The 21,337-nt window shown below is 45.7% G+C and overlaps 2 protein-coding genes and 1 long non-coding RNA gene across 13 annotated transcripts; 1 reads left to right on the forward strand and 2 right to left on the reverse strand.

Annotated features, from left to right (window-relative positions):
• The first annotated feature begins 4,782 nt into the window (after nt 1-4,782).
• On the forward strand, nt 4,783-6,854 carry LOC136527353 (alpha-1,3-arabinosyltransferase XAT2-like). The gene is made up of 2 exons (XM_066520062.1): nt 4,783-5,148; nt 5,304-6,854. Exons 1-2 carry the CDS (start codon nt 5,019-5,021, stop codon nt 6,569-6,571), a joined length of 1,398 nt encoding a protein of 465 aa, XP_066376159.1. The 5' UTR covers nt 4,783-5,018; the 3' UTR covers nt 6,572-6,854.
• A 902-nt stretch (nt 6,855-7,756) lies between these two features.
• On the reverse strand, nt 7,757-13,417 carry LOC136527352 (protein DETOXIFICATION 16-like). 11 transcript variants are annotated; one of them, XR_010776762.1, is made up of 10 exons: nt 13,076-13,417; nt 12,158-12,708; nt 11,928-12,014; nt 11,648-11,704; nt 11,307-11,545; nt 10,459-10,577; nt 10,297-10,383; nt 9,516-9,605; nt 8,021-8,115; nt 7,757-7,936 (listed from the first exon to the last, which is right to left on the reverse strand). XR_010776762.1 is itself a non-coding variant. In XM_066520059.1 (9 exons), exons 1-8 carry the CDS (start codon nt 13,343-13,345, stop codon nt 9,549-9,551), a joined length of 1,455 nt encoding a protein of 484 aa, XP_066376156.1. In that variant the 5' UTR covers nt 13,346-13,417; the 3' UTR covers nt 7,757-8,115; nt 9,516-9,548. The 11 variants fall into 11 exon arrangements, 5 of the variants coding, with proteins under 5 accessions (XP_066376156.1, XP_066376155.1, XP_066376157.1 ...); XR_010776767.1 differs by having other exon boundaries at nt 7,757-8,115; nt 10,297-10,349; nt 10,459-10,571; XR_010776764.1 differs by having other exon boundaries at nt 7,757-8,090; nt 10,464-10,577.
• A 1,823-nt stretch (nt 13,418-15,240) lies between these two features.
• LOC136528492 (uncharacterized) lies at nt 15,241-17,417 on the reverse strand. The gene is made up of 4 exons (XR_010777093.1): nt 17,049-17,417; nt 16,074-16,131; nt 15,745-15,841; nt 15,241-15,630 (listed from the first exon to the last, which is right to left on the reverse strand). It is a non-coding gene; the product is annotated as an uncharacterized lncRNA (long non-coding RNA).
• Between the last annotated feature and the right edge of the window lie 3,920 nt (nt 17,418-21,337).

The raw sequence follows: 21,337 nt of genomic DNA on the forward strand, positions 1-21,337 counted from the left end.
AACCAAACACCACCTAATTCGGTGGCGGGGGAGTCAGCTAACGAGCGGGCGAGCCAACCTTGCTCGAGTAGGAGAGCCGGAGAGCCGATTTGGCTCACCTGCGCTAGCAAGTATTTTATTGCTCGGACGAGCAAGCTTGCCTGCAGGCAAACAGGCGAGGCGAGGCAAGCGGCCAGCAACGGTAGTTTATTTTTTTCAATCAGAATAAACTACCAATGAAATTATTATTTTTTAGCTTCGTATAGGTCTAGCTCCGACTTATAGATTTCCAAACGGGCCAGGCCCGCTGGGCCGACACGGGACCGGTGCAGAAAAACACGGCACTGGCCCGGTGCGGCATGGCTTGGCCAGTGCCCGTGCCTGGCCCGGCCTACCACTGTGCCCGTGTTTGGGCCTACACACCGGCCCGTAGTGCCGGCACGGGCATGGCCCGCTCCAACGGGCAGCACGGGGGTGGCACGGGTGCCTGCCTGCCGTTGATCCCCTCCCCCGCTCCTAGCCGTCGGATCCTCCCGTGGGGGTAGGAGGGCTATATAATCCTCCCTGCCGTGGCTGCTCCCTCGGCGCTGGAACCCTAGCTCATTCTCTCGTTGCTCTCCTCTCTTCTGCCGGTGGAAACCCTAGCCTCTCTCTCTTTCTTCTTGCCCTCCGGTGGCTGGTTGAGCCACTGGTGGCCGGCACGGGCACACGACACGGCCATCTTTGCCCCTCATCTTCATCCCTGAACATCGATTGAGCCTCGTCCTCCACATCTTGGCCGCATCAGAGTCTCCTCTCCGTCATCGACCTCGTCGGTCGCCAGCACCTCTGGGGCTCCGGTAAGTGGGTTGCACCCTTAATCTTTCTCAGATCCGGTTGTTTTGAGACTTATAAGCATGTTTTGATGGTTTGATTTGTTTGTTTTCGTAGGTCTTTTGCCAAGGCGAGGCCGTCAAGGTACCAGGGGGCTGGATCTTTGCGTCATTGACCTCTCCGGCGTCTCCGGTGCTCCGGCCGTAGAGCTCGGAGCCTTTCCAAACCCTAGCTCATTCCATCACCATGGAGTCTTCCGGTGGGTAAGGGGTCAGTTCCAGTGGCCGGTGGTTCCCTCTTCTCCCTCTCCGCCCTCAATCTTCCTCTTCTCCCTCAGATCTGGTGGTTCCCTCTTCTCCCTCTCCGTCATCAATCTCCCTCTTCTCCCTCAGATCCGGTGGTTCCCGCCCTAAATCTCCATCTGTTCCCTTATTCTTCATCCCTAAACGTCGATTGAGCCTCGTTCTCGGCATCCTCGCCGCATCTCCGTCATCTGTCCATCGTCCACATGGCTGGCTGCCGCCACCTCCGAGGCTCCGGTCTCCGTTGAGGTACTGGGGGTGTGCAATCGGTCCGTCTCATCGTCGTCGTTTACGGGGCTCCAGCCGTAGAGGTAAGGGTAAACCCTAACCCTAACCCTAGCCCTAACCCTAACCCTAATCCCCAACCGAACCCTACTTTTATCTGTTGATTGTGGCAGCCGTCGAGGAACCAGAGATGGCCCCAGGCGTCGTGCGACACGACGACGGGGAGTTTGACCACTCCTAGAACGACGAGCTGCGTATGTGCAGGATGGCCGGAGATGATGAGGACGATGATGTCTGTGAGGACGCTACCGTGCTCTTTGGTCGTTCTGCTGCTGATCCCCTTCCCATCGACGACTTCGACCCCCCAGTTGATGTGGCTGATGTCGACGGTGGCCAGAGCGAGGTTAGCCCTGTCGGTTCTAATCGCCCTTCCACGTCTGCTGTCTGGGAGAACTTTGAGAAGCACTACAAAACTGAGAAAGGTAGAAAGATCAGGTTTGCTGCCACTTGCCTTCATTGCCATAAGTGCTACTCTGCTTATTCTGCTCGTGGCACTGGGCATCTTACTCGACATCTTGCTAAGTGTCCTAAGAAATTTGAGAAGACTCGGGGCATGACTCAGACTCATATTGCTTTTAATTCTGATGGTTCTGTTCGTCGTTGAGAGTACAGTGCTGAGGTAGCTCATGTTGAACTTGTTCGTATGCTTGCTAGATTGGACCTATCTTTTATGATTGGTGAAACTGAGGCATTTAAAGATTATATTAAAACAGCTCATAACCCTAATTTTTCACCTGTCTCTAAGCAAACCACTGGTAGAGATCTGTTTAAATACTACAATGAGAAACGTGATAAACTGATGGTCTGTTTAAAGGATAATGATGTTTCATCTGTCGCTATTACCTCTGATATATGGTCTGGAAAGGCTAAAGAAGATTATTTATCTGTTGTGGCTCATTTTATTAATACTGATTGGCAATTAGAGAAAAGGGTACTTGGTTTAAGGTTGATTGATGTGTCCCATAATGCTGAGAACATTGCTGAGCGTGTTGCATCTGTCCTTGCTGAGTATGGTATACTTAATAAGGTTTTTTCTGTAACTTTGGATAATGCATCTGCAAATAAAAATGCTATGGATAAACTGAAACCTATACTTAAAGAATAGTTGGGTTCTGATCTGTTTTTGCATCAACGATGTGCTTGTCATATTATTAACCTGATTGTGAAAGAAGCACTGGCTGCTGGGAATCCTCTCATTGAGGATTTTAGAACAACAATCTCTTTTATGAACTCCTCTAATCAAAGAATTGCTGCATACAAGAGTTATTGCATTGCTAGTGGTGTTAGACCTAGAAAGTTTAGATTAGACATGGATGTTAGATGGAACTCTACCTACCTAATGCTTAAGCACTTGCTGCCTCACAAGAGTACTTTCAGTACTTTCATTGAGGCCAATTACCCTAGAGGTTCAGGTAGTGGTTTCATTTTGACTGATGATCATTGGGCTATGGCAAATAAAATCTTGGAATTTCTTGAACTATTCTATGACTCAATTATTGATTTGTCTGGTGTTTACTATCCTACTTCTCCACTTATGATTCATCATCTTGTTAAGATTGCTATATACCTGCATAGGTATCAACATGATGAACATCTAAGATCTGTTATCCAACCTATGATTGACAAATACAATAAGTACTGGAAGAACATACCTGATCTTTATTCTATTGCATTCATATTGGATCTAAGAGCTAAAATTAAGGGATTTACCAAAGTGTTTAGGAAGTTACATTCTTTTTTTAATATTGACTACACTAATAAGTTGCTGGACACCAGAGCTCTTCTGTTTAAAATGTATAACAAGTATGACGTAATGTATGGCTCTAATAGGCTGAAAAGGGTTGTTCCTCCATCCCTGTCTGGTAAGAAAAGAACAGCTTGGGCTGAAATTTATGATGATGATGAGTTGGATGTTGGAGCTGGCTGTTCTTCCCTCCCTTCTAGTCTTGATCATTCTAGGAGTTTTCTGCCACTTCCTTGCTGCAGGTAGTAACTGCTAGTTCTAGCTCTAGTGAGCTTGCATCCTACCTGGACTGTGACGCAGTAAGCCAGTTGGATGATGAGTTTGACATCATGCAGTGGTGGCATGAGCACAAGCTTACTTATTCAGTACTTTCTGTTCTTGCTAAAGACATTTTAACAGTGCCTGTGTCAACCATTTCTTCAGAGTCTACTTTTAGCTTAACTGGTAGGATCATCGAGGAGCGGCGACGGAGGTTGAACCCTGAAACTGTAGAGACGCTTACCTGCATCAAGGATTGGGAGAATGCTGAGACAAGACTGCAGCACATGGTGGAGGACAAGGAGCTGAAAGAGGCCTTTGCTGGTCTTTATCTTGATGTCGACTAGTTCACTTCTCATTTATGTAATGGTTCTGTAATAACTGAGACTTGGACTTGTGGTGATGGATGTAATGAACAATTAATTTAGAAGCTGGCTGTACTCTTTTCCTGATTAGGGTTTCTCACAGGGGTGAGTTTTCCCTAATTAGGTTTTTAATGAGGCAGCCATTACACAACTCCTACTTAAATTAGTTTTAGTTTTAAAAGTTTGTGTTTGTGTTCTTTGTTGTGCTGTGTTCTGATCTGTTTTTGATCTTTTGTGAACTTAGTCATTTTAGATCTTTTTGAATTGCTGTGCTGAGTTCATTGAGGAGTTTTGTCAGTTTAGTGCCTGGACCGGCACGGGCACGCTGAGCCTGGAGTCGGCACGGTACGACACGGCACGCTCCAGGAATGATAGTGCCGTGCCTAGACCTGGAGTCGGGCACGGTGGCACGATACGGCACAGCACGGTTCATCAGCCGTGCTTAGCGTGCCAGGGTGGGCTAGTGCCGTGCAATGCCGTGCCGGCACGTTTGGAAAACTATACTCCGACTCGACGCCACGCAAAAAGTATCAGTGGTCATTTAAGATTGAAGCCGTGTTAAGCTGAGAGCCTGAGACTGAGAATGACATGGCAGCTGCTCCGCTGGATGAAGGATAAAATGAGAGTGAAAACACGCGCGCGCGTACGGCAGCTTGCGAAAGGACACACGGGGCACACGGCGCGCGGCCAGGGACGCCGCCGGCCGCCGGGCACAGCGCCAGGTTCAGTACTTTGGCTACTGTGTGTCGAATGCGCTCCGCACTGCCTGCCCTGCCCTGCCCGGCATCGATCCCACCACCAGGCACCAGCGCCAGGTTTAACGAACCCTCGCATCGCACTGTCGGACGAGAAATCTGGAAAGTGGCATGTTTCACGTTCCCGGTCGGCTCGCCTTTACCGTTCCTTCACCGATGGATGATCGGTGGAGCGCGGGTTGGGGTTGGGTTGGTACGCTGCGCTGGGGCCCGGCCGGCGGGGCCAGCGCGTCGGCTGTAGCGTAGCTGCCGTAGTGGTTGCCGTGGCTGTGCCGCGCATCCCCACCCCCTCACCCACGAGCGAGGCGAGGCGAGGAGAGCGATCGGGCGTCAACCACCCACCAACTCGTTTCGGGTTGCTCGCCGCGGGGTCGCCATTGACGGACGCGAGCGAACCCAACCCCGGCAACCCGTGCCTTGCTTTAATACCCTCTCGATCGTTTACTGCAGCTCGCCTCTCCTCGCTCGCTTCCAGATCCAGCGGCCGGAGCGAGGCGGCAGGGGTGCCGGTGTAGCCATGACCATGAAGCAGCCGAGGGGCAGGCAGGAGCCGCGCCGGATGGGCAACGCCGCCATGGTCGTCACCATGCTCGTCTCCCTCTGCGTCCTCACCTACATCAAGGCGCGATACTACTCCAACCCCTTCCGTACGTCGCCGCCTCTCCTCCTCCTCCTGCTGCTCCAATTCCTCCTCCTCTAGCCTCCTCCTCCTCCTGCTGCTCCAATTCCTCCTCCTCATCCTCCAAATTCCAACCTGAGTACCTGACCGACACCACCCACTCACTGATTCCATCCACTGCAGCCAAGCCGGAGGAGGAGCTGGAAGTGGTGGAGGTGGACGAGGACTACGACAGCACGCGGTACAAACTCTCAGGCCCCATCGGCGAGGAGGACTTGGACCCATCCCGCCCGACCTGCTACAACACCAGCAAACGCTCCGAGCGGTGCGCCGCGGTGGGCGACATCCGCGTGGACGGCAACCACTCCAAGATCTACATCAATCCTCTGTCCCGCGAGTGGAAAACCAAGCCGTACGCGCGTCTGCACGACCCGGTGGCCATGGACGACGTCCGCGAGTTCACGCTCGTCCCCTTCGGTGGTGGCGGCGGCTCCCCCAACCACACCACCGTCGTCCCGCCGCTCTGCACGCGGAACCACTCCGTCCCCGGGTTCCTCTTCTCCAGCGGCGGGTTCGCGGGCAACCTCTACCACGACTACGCCGACGTGCTGGTGCCGCTGTTCGCGTCCACGCACCACTTCGGCGGGGAGGTCCACTTCCTGCTCGCCGACATCAAGGACTGGTGGGCCGACAAGTTCAAGCCGCTCTTCCGCCAGCTCTCCCGATACGACGTCATCGACGTGAACAACGACCAGGAGGTGCACTGCTTCCCGCGGATCGTCATCGGCTCCACCTTCCACCGCGCCATGGGCATCGACGCCTCGCGGACGCCGGGGGGTGAGACAGTGGCCGACTTCAAGCGCCTGCTCCGCTGCGCGTTCCGGCTGGAGCGCGCCGTGGCGTCGCGGTCGGGGGCGCCGCGGCGCAAGGACCGGCCCCGGCTCCTAATCATCTCGCGCAAGAGCTCGCGCCGGTTCGTCAACGAGCGCGCCATGGCGCGCGCCGCGGCGGCGGCGAGGTTCGACGTGCGGATCGCCGAGCCGGACAACCACACGGACATGCCAAACTTCGCGCGGCTGGTGAACTCGGCGGACGTCATGATGGGCGTGCACGGCGCCGGGCTCACCAACATGGTGTTCCTGCCCAGCCGCGCAGTGCTGGTGCAGGTGGTGCCGTTCGGCGGGCTGGAGTGGCTCACGCGGGTCACCTTCAAGGACCCCGCCAGGGACATGGACGTCACCTACATGGAGTACAACGTGTCGCTGGAGGAGAGCTCGCTCAGGGACCTCTACCCGGAGGACCACTTCTACCTCAAGCACCCCTACGACGTGCACAAGAAGGGATGGGACGCCATCAAGAGGGTGTACCTGGACAAGCAGAACGTCAGGCTCAACCTCACCAGATTCACCAGAACGCTGGAGCAGGCGCGAGATCTCTTGCCGTCGCCATGACTGATCGTCTCAATGTCTCATCCCTATTCCCTGCTGCAGGTTTCACTTCAGACTGGGCTGGCTTCTTGCTTCTTGCTTCTTGCATTGCATTGGAGCTAGCTGCTCTGCTGCTGCAGCCTGCAGCTTCAGCTTCAGTCAGCTGGTTGGTAGATAGGCAGGCTCACTTCACAGTTCACACCATGTCTTTTTTGGATTTTTGTTCTATACTCCCACTTGTTTTCTCTTCTCCTTTTCTCTCTCCCTCTCTCCACTCTTGTGGCAAAGATTCATTTCTTTCATTGTTTTTTTTCTGGGTAAAGGAGGAGAGGAACAAAAACAAGGTCTGGTCGTGTCCAAGGTTAATTTACACAAACACACACTGTAAATGATTGATTGTTGTCGGTAAAGACCAACACGAGCAAAAGGTAAATTATTTGTCCATATAGCCCATCATCTGCCCATGTAGGGTGCGGTCCGATGTGATCATGACTGCCATTGGCAGGCAAATTTTTCCTTTAAGTCCTCGCCAGCACAGTCGTTAGCTTAACGCACCACCAAACCCCTGTCTTCCTCTGTTTCTCCGAGAAGCCAGTTTGCAACGAGTAAAACCTGCTTGTCTATATTTGCTAAACATGGCCGACCCTAGCTAGCCTACCGTTTACGGACCAAGGAAGAGGTCTTAAACAAGCCGCCATGGACGACCCAACAAGGTGCAGGTGATGCAGTGGTTGCTCAACTGTTTCCCACACGGAAAAGAAGGGTACGACAGTTGAAAAGACCGTAAACCAACCGAAAGGGGAGTCATTTCCTTTCTCTCTGAGCCAACCAGAGATTATTATCTACTACTACTACACAAACGTGACCATCAGATGAGATAGCATGCCATCGATCAGCTCCGGAAAAGGCCCACGCAACCGACCATGGCAGCATCCTGAAGCATCATCCCTGGCGATGGAACTCCTGAAGCATCGCAGGAATGTTTACACACTTCATCGCTCCATCCTTTTGGCATTTCCAGGCATTCGGCTTGTTCGGTAGGTTTTTTCAGTCGGAACAGTGTTTTTCTCTCACAACAATTCAGCCAGAACAATATTTTTCAGCCAGTTTCAACCAAGATTCAGACCAGCGAACGGGGCCATTGCAAAAAGATATACTCTGTCTAATCTAAGATATATTATAAAAACTGTGCATTTAGAAAAGTCAAAATGAGTCATAATTTGGAATTGATGGAGTAGTAAATATATTTCAGACGAGAATGATTAACCCAGACAGTCAGCAGGGGGAGTATTTTGAGATCTGGAAACAGCTCAGCGTCCACGACACCCTCCACTTCCAGAGCTACCAAACTTCTGCTACTTCCTCGCCTTTCACGGTGCCATCATTGAGCTGCGGAAGCCACAAAGAAACGTACTCCAAGAGCATCACATGTAAGCCAAGTACCCTGCTTTTAGGATGATAGTTCAGTCCTACCAGATCCAGGGCGTCAAGCTTGGAGCTGCTGCCTAGTGCCCCGAACCGAAGGGCTCATATAGACCTACAACTACAAGATCAACTATTCCAGTCACCTGTACATTCAAGAATAAAAAAACGGGCTAATATTAGCAAGTAATTGAGTTTCAGCTATAATGTATGATCTAACTTTTTATGCATAAAGGCTGGAGCTTCATTATTTCACTACAAATTGAATCTGAAATTCTCAGTCACGGATTAGGATGAATAAATGACAGCCGTGGAGAACATCAGCAAAAGCATCGTCGTCTGTTTGGCCAAAAACACAATGGTCCTTGGAACGAAATGCAGCTGTTCAACAGAAAATGAATGCAGTCGTTGAAAATACAAATTCACTCTTTCTTGGTCAGAGATCATTGTCTCTGCTTTTGTCAGGTTCACCCTTTGACAAAATTTTGAGATAGACCTAAGTATTAGCTTTTGGAGGCCATCAATTAGGGTAGGTAATTTGTGCACGTTGTTTTTGGTCCTTTATGCTAGTCCATGGTCGGTAATGATGCTATCCATTGGAAGCTCAGACTTGGATATGCTGGAGACTTCTGTGCAGCAGGGGGAGGAAAGTGTGAGATAAATATATATTTAAGGTTACATTGTTCATACTAGTACTTCATACCAGTACTGTGGCCCTATCATTATCACTCAACACAGTGAAGTTTCAAGAATTCCCTTCAAAATTCTTTGGTCAGGTAACACATCCTTTTCTTATTCTTGTTTTGGTTCGGTAAAATGCGTGCGAATACACTGTGTGGGCGATTTCAGTGCGTTGTTGAAAATATGAAAATGCCAACTTTTACTAAAATAAACAATAGTCCACAATATAACTCCCAAAGAATGTGGAAAAATTATAGTGAAATGGTGCACCTTCTCCTTTTTTTGCCTGAATATTTCTCCTTTTCATTCTTTGTTGTTGTTGTTGTTGTTGTTGTTGTTCATTCTATATGTATAACCGAGAGATCCGTATCAACAACTAAAGCATGATGGAGTGTTACATCAGATGCTTGAATGCTTTCTTTAAGATCGAAGCTATACACTAGCAGAGTAACCTCCTCAAGGAAAGGACAATGGGTTAGGTAAAACAATGCATCATAATAGTAAATTAATGATGTGTACTATCTGGCTTTAAATAATCGTGGACCATAACTAGACGATCTGTGGAAAGAGGGGGGAAACATAAATAAAAGCCTTGCAGCAGTGATATTTTACTTCAATTTCTGTTTTCCCGGATTTTCTTCCATCCACTCCCACCAAAGCCAAAATTGGCAATGTTTGGAAAGTTCCTCTGCAGTGCACACCTTTTATGAACTGCGTATTGTGAACTTATGCTAAATAGATGAGTTAGTCACGCTGCTTGGCTAGCAATGTAATATTTCATGTTGAAGTGTTTTCACCGTATTGACTATACAGAAAAAATTCTCAAATGCTGAAAAGTATCAATTATATAAAAGAAAACAACTACCTTTAAGGGAGGTATAATCACAACTGATGACATTCAGATCAATGTAATGCTGCCATCTGAACACTGAACTCTAGCTCGGGCCTTTTCAGCCTAGAACAGTAAAAGATGCGAAAGAGTGGTTAGTTATAGCAATTAGAGAACATAGTGATATACAGCATTCACATCAACACGGCACAGGAAAGCATGATTGGTAAGTGACGCCTTATAGCCTTATAGGGTATTATATACCCACTTTGATTAGAGGTGGCCGCCCACGTGTAGTAGTGGTAGTTAGTCGCATGTCCCAGGAATTTAAAGTGAATCATACTAGTATATGTCTCTTCGACAAATATAGTTAACTCCAGGTTAAACTAGTGATGATGAAAATTGAAGCAAGGTGCTATGCATGAGTAGGCCTGTGCCTATCGTTAGTGGAATGAGGGCAATGCTTCAAGCAAATTTTAGAACTGAGGTGCCACATGCATATTGCAATATAGATTCAATTTGTTCTAAATAGGCCTCCTTATCATGCCAAGGTGATATACAGATGACTAATGGTTGTCATGGATTAGTTTTTGAAAGTAGCTTAGAGAAAGAATAATTGCAATATTATTTCTTAGAGAGAAGAAATCCCAGCAATCTATAGCGATTAATTTTGCATTCTGTTCCCCATTGATGCAAACCTGCTCCATGTGTACAGTCCCATGCCCGGGCTGTTCCCTCTCACAACTAAGATCCAATTCCATCAGTAGAAACAGAGAGCATGCATTCCGTTGATTGTAGCATAAGAAGTTGGGTGTACCTCTTCATTCCAGTTGGTTCGAAGCATCATCACAACCAAAGCAAATATTTGCACTGCCATCGCACATATGATTCCTAACCAAAGGCCCTGGCACATAAAGGGAACACATATCAATATATATCTTATCATAATTACACACAAGTAAAACATAGTCGAACCTACCTTACCACCAATCTTCAGAATAAATGCAAAAGTAACAGCTGAAGGGAGACCAATAGCATAGTAAGCAAACAGGTTGATAACCGAGCATACTTTCTGCCAGCCACATCCTCGAGCTGCGCCTTAAAATCAAGAGGCAGATAATGAACATATGTCAGCCAGGATCAGTTAGACAAAGGATTACTGATATTATGATTGTGGAGTGTCACGATAGAATCACTGACAAGTCTGATTCAGGAACTACCACTCTTGTACATAATACTTGTGCCGCTCTTCTTTTTTCTCGACCGTACCATGAGGTATGTATTTCATTAAGAGGAAGTAGAGTTTTTGAAAATACAAGGTTCAGAGGTAATCCCGAGATTACCATGGGAAAAATAGGAATTACAATAGGTTTTTTTTACATGATACTTGCGCCGCTCTTCTTTGGTAAAGGGATATATGATACCTAGAAAAAAAAAGGGTTTGGAACAGCAATGATCCTAATTTGGACTGTATGACTTACTAGTGAAACCCTCTTACTTGTAGCATGCAATACCAAACATATCGGATTTTCCCCCCCTCTTATGACTTATGAGAGCATTGAGTGTGTTGGATATGTGATCATTTTTACATTAACCCGCTCAGGCGGCATATCAAAGACAATTAATCTACATGGATTGATGGCATCATAATAAGGCAAGCAAACCAACACCAAGACCAAGTGACCAAGTGATCAAACAAAATAAAAGCTAAGCAACTTTACAATAATGATATTCTGATTACAGTATCTGCATATGAATTTCCCAACATGGAGCAGAAGTACGATATGATGCAAATGCTGCATACTAGACAATGCAATTATCCCAAACCTGATAGTGTGCACTGTATTCCATCCATGAAGTCAGAAGTAGCAAGAATTGGCATCATAATCGATACATGCTTCACTACCTCATCTTCATTGCTGTACAAATAGCCCCAGACATCTCGCACTAATACTGTGATGATAGCTACAAAAAGGCCCTCAGCTAGGCACATGATTCCTGAAACATAAACTGATAGGCGTGCTGCGTGTGGGTTCCCAGCACCTAGTTCATTGGACACTCTAATACTGCAAAGAAACAAAGAATCATGGGCCAAAATTAGTTAACCACAAGTTCCTTTTATCACAGAACAAAAAGGAGTGGGCACTACAAATTTATGCTCCTCTGACCTTATTGCACTGCTGAGGCCACTTGGAATTGTATAGACCATCCACATTGTGTTTAGGCTGCAAGAGTCAAAGTTACTTCACATCAAGCACTGAAAGCACCATTACTGATGCATGGTTGATGCACAAGAAATGGCTATCTCAAGACATGAGAAATGAAACCAATGCAACCACAGAGTGATCAGCCATGTTACAGAACAACATCGGATCTAAAACATTGATCAATTTAATAGAATTTCTGATTACTGAAAGGGAGGAGGCATTTCAAGTTTCATTTGCTTACCTGACCGACAAAATTGAAGTTTCCAGTTTTGGATCTGGAAGAAATCCTGCTAGGAGAACCACCATCTCAAATGCCCAATACTCCAAGCTGAGCTATCTTGCAAGTCAAATAACCAGTTCCATGCAGAAAGTAGGTAAAGGTACACATTACTTCTTTGCCAAACCATAAGTTAAACATTCAAAACTTATTGAAATACAAGTTTTTCACATGGTGCCCCATATCAGGCTTACCAGGTCATAAAGGTAGATGGAATTGCTAGCTTTAGATATACTTTGGCATCCTTTAACTTCAGTGCCTCCCTTGACCATCCGTGCCAACTTCTTCTGCCATCTTCAGAGACTTTCACATACACAGCTAGCAATGCCACATTGAACCAGTAAGATATTGAGGTTGCCAGAGCTGCGCCTTTGTGGCCAAGGCCAAAACCTTGAACCAGCAACCAGCATAGCATAACATGAAGTAGCAAAGTAAGTCCAGAGCAAGCTACCAATATCTGGACAATATTTTGGGTCTGCAGGAATCTGGTAAGGCACTGAAGCAAACCATACGCGAAAAGGCCAGGAATCAACCACTGAGCATACAGTCCAGCTTCAAATGATATCTCAGGATTTTGACCAAGGGCGATAAGGATTTGGCCAGTGAAGGCCAAAACAAAGGCCAGAGGAACACCCGTAAGCACAAGAACAATTATCGCCCTTTGTGTGTGTGTCCCCAGCATGTCATATTGTCTTGCTCCGTATGATTGTCCACAAAAGGTATCCAATGCGCTTCCCATACCCAGCTTGACATGGAAAAGAGGAGCATTGTTTCCAATTAATTTACTGGTAGCACAGTAGGCATCACGCAGTATAGCACTGGGCACTACGCAATAAGTCAAAGCTCAAAAGTCAAAACCCATATGCCGCTCTTACTTCTAGAGTTCTAGTAGGTATAATTATGGAGCATGTGGGAAACTAATTGGAGTAATGCGCAAGCAATTACATAATCCGTACTAATTTTTGTTATAATTTCCTTAAACAACTAGCTCCTACAGTGTACATGTTCCGATTCACAATTTCACATCCCCTCCCTGTTCTTCAGACTTATGCACGAGCAGTAGCACATACCGAGACCCGAGTTGCACAAATGGCTGAGTGAAGAGAGGTTACCACTGCACGTACCAGGACGCTGAAGCCGGTGACGTTGGCGAAGGAGGCGGCGACGGAGGCTCCGGAGAGGGAGAGCTCCCCTAGGTGTCCGGCGAACATGACGGAGACCACCTGCAGGCTGTACTGCAGCAGGCTGCACGCCACCAGCGGCGCCGCGAGCCCCACCTGCCGCCGCACCTCCGCCTCCACCGCGGGGCGTGGAGCGGAGCGGGGCATGAGGAGAGGCGAGGACGCCGCCTCCGTCGCCCCGCCGGCGCTAGCGCCACCCATTTCGCGATCGCGATGGCCTCACGGGCTCGGACCCCCGGGTTTGAGTTGACTAGCGAGTAGCGAGTACTCTCTCCGTCCGCACGTCTGGAGTTTAAAAAATTTCCCATATTAAGGTCCCGTTTGGTACCGCTCCGAGATACATCGACTTCTGCACTGTTCGTGCACCGTAGCGTGTCAGAATCAGAGCCGAAGAAGCCAGAAATTCGAGCTTCACCGGTTCCGTAAACAGTACCGTACTACAGTGAAGAGAAAAGGTGGTAAAATAAAAACAACTCCGATCTACAGTGCTCCGTGTCAGGGTGTCAGCCGGAGCCGGAGGTGCTTGGAGCCCTACCAAACCATGCCTAAGCATTGTTACCTGCCTGCAGCCCCAACCTAGCGCACGCGTGCAGCTGTACCAGCGCAACATTTATATTATTTTATTTGCTCTTTTCAGGGAGCGCAACGACGGGATATTGAAATAAAATAAAGAAACAAAGAAAACACAATAAAGCTTTGGATTATTCTTGTCCACCGGTTGTTCACCCGTTCCTCCATCCAGCCTCATCTGTGCATAAAGTGATACACTTTATCGCATAGATGAGGCTCAGTGGAGAACGGGTAGTGAACAAAAGAGTAGACAAGAGCAACATAAAGCTCCATTGGGTTTTCTTTCTTTCTTTAATTTTATTTTAATATTCGTGCTCATCCACGGATAGAGCAAATAAAATAATATAAGTCTTGTGGCTGCAGGCCTACGTGATTTATTATTGGCTCTATTCGGCTTACCACATATTCGGTTTGTTTGATTTCTTTTTTCAGTCGGAACAATGTTTTTCTCTCATAACAATTCAGCCAGACCAATGTTTTCAGTCAGTTTTAGCTAAGTTTCAGACCAGCGAACGGGACCAATATGAGAATTTTTTTGAACTCCAGACGTGCAATTAAACTTGGACGGAGGAAGTAGCGATTAGCGAATTGAGGGGAGCGGGGAGGGAACTGTTTCTGCTCGGACCCCCGGGTCTGATTGGCTGCACAGTGGCAACATGGCCTGTTCGTTTGGCTGGTTCGTATCGTTGCTGGTTCGTGAAGAAGTACTGCTGGCTGGTTTGTGTGAGAGAAAAATACTGTTCCGGCTGAAAATTTACGATCGTTTACGACAAGCCACAGCCAAACGAACAGGCTGATGGCTGTCCCCGAGAGCCAAACTTAAAATAGGTCTTCAACATAATACTTATAGATGGAAGACCTATTTTGAATGTCAGGAGAGGTATAATCCAAATCCGAGTATCTTTTCTCCTAGAGACTTATTTGTAGAAAGAGTTTTCTTTTGGGTCTTGTTGTTGGAGAAAACTAAAAATAGGTATTAAACCTTTAGTCTGTAGCGCTACTAAACGTGGAAGGGAGAGGAACTTCTGGATGAAAAGGTGGTGCATGTAAAATCTGCAAAACTCTGTTTTCAATTTTTTAATTTAAAATAGTTTCTTATCTCCGTCTCAAAAAGAAAAAATAGTTTATTGTAACTTGTGGGTTTTTTAATCATACTAGTAGAAATGCGCACGTGTCTATTAAAAATTATCATACTCAATGCACATGTCTATAAAAAAAAATCTCTTTGAAAGGAGAAATAACAAAAAAAACTTCTAGTTGCTAGTTGTAATTCTCTTGAGTTTACTTTGATCTTTGTGAGTTTGTAGAAACTAAAATGTGCTCTCTTTTTTCTGTAATATATAGTTACAACTTAGAATGAGTTTACTTCGATTTTTGTGAGTTTGTAGAAACTGTATTAATATATCTCGAGATATTTGAATCATCCATACAGTGTCTGGCAAGATGCTGTAAACAGTTCACATTTTCTTCTCGTGGAAGGTTACCATTCTATCGTCAACATAGCTAATTTGATTTCTTTAGTGCGGAGAGAACTGCAAGCTAAGCCAAGCAGATTACCAATAGGCACAACTCATCACACAGAAGCTCATGATTCTTGTATGCTTTGATTGTGTACAACGGTTGCCATGGATAATTTGAAAAAACGATAGTGAAAAATAAAAGGACTCACTAATGATATACTATTTACAACAAAAGTGACACTGCTAGTTATATACTATTTACATCAAGGCGACATTGCAGATTGGATGCCTTTATTCTATTCTATCCTGGTTGTCGACCCAACAACGAATTCTTGAAAATAAAGTCCTTTTCTTCTCTCAAATTGATCATGCTGTTCTTAAAGACTTGAAAGTTATGCTTTTTATATTATTCACACCAATGGGCTACTAACATACCATTCCATCGATCACTAGCTCCTGCAAGTCACAAATTTATTAGACGAACCATTTACAAGAAATGTGGATGCTTATATATTGAAAAATGCATAGGGTTAACATTTACCATCAATAACAACTAAAAAAACAGCTCACCTGTATTTCGTTTGGGAATGTCGGCAAGAAAACTTGTATTCTACCAAACATGTCAACTCCTTAAATCAGAATTGATGTTTGCCTCATATGAGGCAATCTAACATACAAAAGTAATTAGGTCAAAATTAGAGGCATTAAGGCATGTTTTTAATTTATATAATGATTGAACTCAACCAAGACAAAGGTCAGGGAACCACAAAAATTCTCTTCTGATCTTAGACTCATCCTTTCATTCAGCAAGAACCCAAAAGCAGTTTAAAATATTAAGTCTTCAACACCAAGGGAACACATTTCACAATATAAACATCAGTATCCACATAAGCTCATACCTTTAAATAGAGAATGTTATCTTTCTATAGCTTCGACTTTTGATTCCTTGTCATCTTCCTGAAAGAAGATCAAATACAAACAAAAAAAAGGTATTACTCAGCTTGCAGCACCTCATATAGATTTCCTTGTCTGATTTCCACAAGTAGGGCCATGGCTAGAAAGCGGACAGAAAATTTTTTACCAGTTATACAGGATACTGTAAATTAAGAAAGATCTGATATAGAATATTTATGATGCCATGATTTATGTGGTACATATGTGCATGCCACTCCATCTTTAAACAGACGCCATCCAAGCATCCAATTGCCTCAGCGTTCAAACTTTTGTTTAGTATTTGAATTTCAAAACACTGTATTTAAGTTTATGGAATCAAGTAGCTTCTATAATCGTTTTGGATAAGATTAAGGTTTTGTTTGAGCAAGCCAATCACGACAGTGCAAACACTTCTAGATGCTTGTTCAGGGTAAAATTAGGAATTAAAAAATGACAATCAGAATGCTACACAAGTAGGTGCCTACTCATCCTGGGTGTTTTGGAGCGTCGAATTCAGTTTTAAAAAGACAGAACTAAATAGGGTTTGGCATCTTAGATTCAGAAGGACCATATCCTACTTCATGAATACCGTGGCTAATGCTGAGGCCAGCCTTGGGAGTTGGGAAGGGGGCAATGGGTCTCGAGGAAGAACACCGGAGCATCCCTTGCCAGCATGAGCCACAGGGCTCCTCCGGCTCCCCGACCACCAGCTGATGCCGATGCCAACTCTGTATAAGCCCTCTCCTTCTCCCGCTCCCTCCTTGTGAAGGATTCGACGAATCGGTCATCCACAGCCCCAAGATATGTTTATATACATCTCATTGCCTTTTTGCACTAAGTATTTAGCTGATTTAATAACAGATTCATTGATCGCAAAAACGAAGTTAGGGGAGGCCTTCCTCTGACCTCTGTGCACAGAAAGGATGGGGCATGGCTGTTACCGGGACGTCGAAGGAGATGCAACACTCGTCCTTGTGGATGCGGCTGGTGGGCTCCGGGTTCCGGACCTTGTGGAGATGAGAGCGTAGGAGATCCACGGCCGCGGGCGGTTGCGAGTGGCGAGTGGCGAGCGGCGGGCCCCTCGCGCGGCCCCGAGCGGCGGCAACGACGTGCGCCCCCGCGTGGCCTCGAGCGGCGACAGCAGCACGGTTGGATGGATCTGACCCTGACCCAGGCTGCAGCCTAGATCAGACCGGGAGGGGAACGGTGTCCGGACGCCGCCTCCGCGGATGGGGAGGTGCAGGGGCAGGTGCTAGGGCGGCGCTGTGGGAGGCGGGCGGAATCACGGGGTGAGGCGACCACCAAATGGGTACGCGTGGGTGGGTACGCTGATTTTGGGTGAAAAAAAAAACCGAAGCAGATTTGTACGGCATGAACGCGTAAGATGTAAGACTTAAAGATGTAAGATGGGTAGGTGGTCCACTTGACATGGAGCGTTATATTTTAAGAGATGTAAGATGGGTAGATGGTCCACCGATAGGTTGACACGGAGCGTTATATTTCAAATAGGGAGCTTGTTTAGTTCTTTCCAAACTCCTAACTTTGGCGCTATGTAAAAAGAAGATTTTCCGTCACATTAAATTTATAGTATATGCATGGAATACTAAAAGTAGACGAAATTAAAAACTAATTGCACAGTTTGGTTGTATTTTGCGAGACGAATATTTTGAGCCTAATTAGTCAACGGTTGGACAATTATTACCAAATACAAACGAAATGCTACAGTGCGCTACACTACATTTTGCCAACTTTGCATATCCAAAGTTTGGCAACTAAACAAGACCTAGATCTAAGGCACCAAAATTAAGACGTGTAGAAATATAATAATTCAACACAGGCGTCCACCCGTGACTCCCGAGTCCCATCTGGATGTGGCTCCATAGAAGCGGGCCCAATCTCTATCAGAAATAAAAAAACAAATTCCCACTCCATCATATTGAAAGGACTAAGGATGCCGTCGAGAGGGGATTAATAGGCGTTTCTAAAATTCAACCCTTTAAAATACGAAAACGATTAGTGTTGAAGTTTTCAAACTCCAAATCAAAGAAATAAACCCCTCACCAGACAACCATAGAGATTTGAAACTATACTAAGAAAAGCTATGAGCCAAAAACCTACAACACAAGTGATTAGGACCAAGTAATAAATAAATTGGCTACTGGCCCCCAATACCGGACGTGTCCGGTATACACGGGTTGTGCAAACCAGCTCCCAACTTTTTTCTTTCGTTTTCTCCTTTCACACCAAGTTGCTAGCACTTAGTAGTAACCTGTTGACAAGATCAAGCAACACACAGAGATCACAAATACTAAATGTAAAGACAGATCGAGACACGGTATTTGTTTTATCAAAGTTCGGACTCTGTCGAGTCCTACTCTCCGTTGAGGGGGCTGCGAGCGACTCAGCGTAGGTCAGCTCTAGAGGACCACGAACGCCACTCTAATCGGAGTCTTTTCCAACTTCTTTTCCTCCTTTCACTAGTTGATTCCTTCCCTTGCGGCAGCGGAATCGAACCGTTATAAACTCCCCAAGGCACACCACAAGCTCTTGGGTGCTCTCTAGCAACGCCTAGCCGTTTAGAACCGAAGAGTCCAAGAATAACAAATGCAAATCACGAGATCGACAAATATGCACAAGTGCTCAAGGGTGGCTTGCTCTCAATTTTGAATCTCACTCAACCCACAAGATGGATTTTGCATGTTTGGATCAATCACACACTAAGAGAGGGTTGGAGAGTGTTCTCAAGGCTCAAAATCGTGTTTGAAAGTCAGCAAAATCAACAGCATCCAAAGATGGAGGCTAAGGGGTATTTATAGCCCCTTTGAAAAACTAGCCATTAACTAGCTGTTGGGGAATACTGTCTGCACAACGCCAACGGTTACTAAGTCAATGGCGCATAAGAAGCATCGGAACTTCCGATGATTGCCAGAGCTCCCGACCTCCGGAACTCCCAACGTTTGTTGAAACTCCCAATGAACCAAACCGAGAATACCGAGTAAATCACCATAACTGACCTAATACCAGACACGTTCGATATTTCCTGCTACAGCACAGCGAGTTAGCTCTTGTGTCACTCTTTCACTCAAACCTCACATGGGTTGGCCTGAGCACTTATGAATAATCATCTACCGATATAATGCATCCCTCTTAATAGTACGGCATACCTATTAACTCAAGATCAAATAAAAAAAGAAGTTGAGTTGCTTGAGTTGATTTCCTTTAAACCACATGCCATAGCTTCTTGATCATCAAGAATGTGAGGATGTCACCATGTCAATTTTGATTTTCTTCTTGAGCATAGCCATCTTGAGCATGTGACTTGATTCTATTCAACAAATGTGACTTAACTCCAAATGTATCAAGTCACTACCACAATTCATCCAATGTGTTTGATTCTCCATTTCAATGTGACCATCATAGTTTGATTGGTACCTCAACTAAATGCAAGTACTTTCTTCTTCACCCTAGCTAGGTTCCTCAGTCGTCAAGCCATCGTTTTCCCTTTACCCTTGCTTAGTACCTCGAAGGCTTTCCTTGCTATCTTCATCATCTCAAGCCATCAAGTTACATTTAGTGTTGAATCATTCATTAAGATCATTTGTATAAATATCTTTCAATATAGCAAGCTCTAAAAAGTGAGACAAGTCCATATGAAATCCCTTGTGTCTCATTAATTATTTTTCAACGTGCTTGCTTTCATACGAGTCATCGAAATCTCACAATGAATAAGCCTTGCATAAGTTATATTTGTATTGTTGTCTTGTGTTTGAACTAGATTATTTATACAACAACACATCATTTTGGCTTTCATCAAATACCTATGAGATAACCTATTTCATGTCCAATACTTAGCAAACATGTTAGCCCTTTAATCACGTTGTCATTCAATCATCCAAAACCCACTAAAGGGCTTGATGCACTTTCAATCTCTCCCTTTTTGGTGATTGATGACAATTTGATTAAAGCTTACAAAGAGATATAAAATATTAAAGCTTTTGGGTTCAATGATTTATGAGAGGCTCCCCTTTATATGTGCTTATGAATGAAATTCACAAAATGACCTTAAATGTCAATTGCACATATTAAAACACATAGGAGACTCCCCCTAAATTATTGCATTCGTGGGGTGCAAGTGTGTGTGACAAGATAAAACCGTGATGCATATGACAAGATATATCATGCAAAGAGGGAATAAATAAAAGCATCACATCATACAAATCCATTCTAAACATGTATGGTCCTTATGAAAATAAATACAACATGTATATCACACACATATAGCACTCATCACAAAAATTCTCAAGTCCACAAACCACTAAGATAGTATATTACAAGATAAGGATCATGTCACATGAGTCTCAGAAGATACATCCATTAAGTACAAGTCTCATGTCATATAGGATACAAAGATAAAGCTCATATAAATATATAATCTATCTCAACTCAAATAGATACATCAGTGAAGCCCATAAGGCAAACTACAGCTGCAGTACATATCTCTAGGTACAAAGATAACACATGGAACACATTTGAAGCTTTAATTAGTCTCTCTCCCCCTTTGTCATCCATCACCACAAAGGTCCAACAATGACACACTAAGCACAAGGGGCTGCAAGCTATATCCAGAAGTTGTGATCACTCATCATCATCGTCATCATCCTGTCCATCCTCATCCTCATCCTTTGAGTGTGGAGCACTAGGTGGACATGAACCACCCGCACCAGACGGATCATAGCCACCAAACCCGTAGTAGCTATATCCATCTGTGAGGTCACCCCACCAATCTAAAGCATACTCATCTACAGCACTAGGACGTGCTAAGAGTGAATAGGCACACAAACCTATAGTGGCAAGGTGTCAGCGTGCTCTGGTGCCTGCTCCTGCTGCTGCTCCTGTCGCTAAAGAAACTGAGCAAACTCTCTATCGTACCTGACCTGTCGCTGCTCCTTTGTCTCTGGGTCACTGAGATCCTCATCTAAAAGCGGAGACCTAGGAGGATTAAGCTCAAGGTTCTGAGTAATCAGCTTGAGTGTGTGGGTATCCTTCCTCCTAGCCTCTCTCTCTCTCTCTCTCTGCTGCCTGGTCTGGATGTCCCTGCACATCCCAAAGATAGCACTAAACATCTTACGAATAGATGGATGAGTGCTGCGACGACGTGGAGGAACATGAAGAAGCACGTGGTGGAGGAGGTGCTCCTGCTCCTGCTGTTGCATTACCCTCAGGTGCATCA

The sequence above is a fragment of the Miscanthus floridulus genome, chromosome 19 (genome assembly GCF_019320115.1).
Source record: "Miscanthus floridulus cultivar M001 chromosome 19, ASM1932011v1, whole genome shotgun sequence".
Lineage (NCBI taxonomy): Eukaryota > Viridiplantae > Streptophyta > Magnoliopsida > Poales > Poaceae > Miscanthus > Miscanthus floridulus.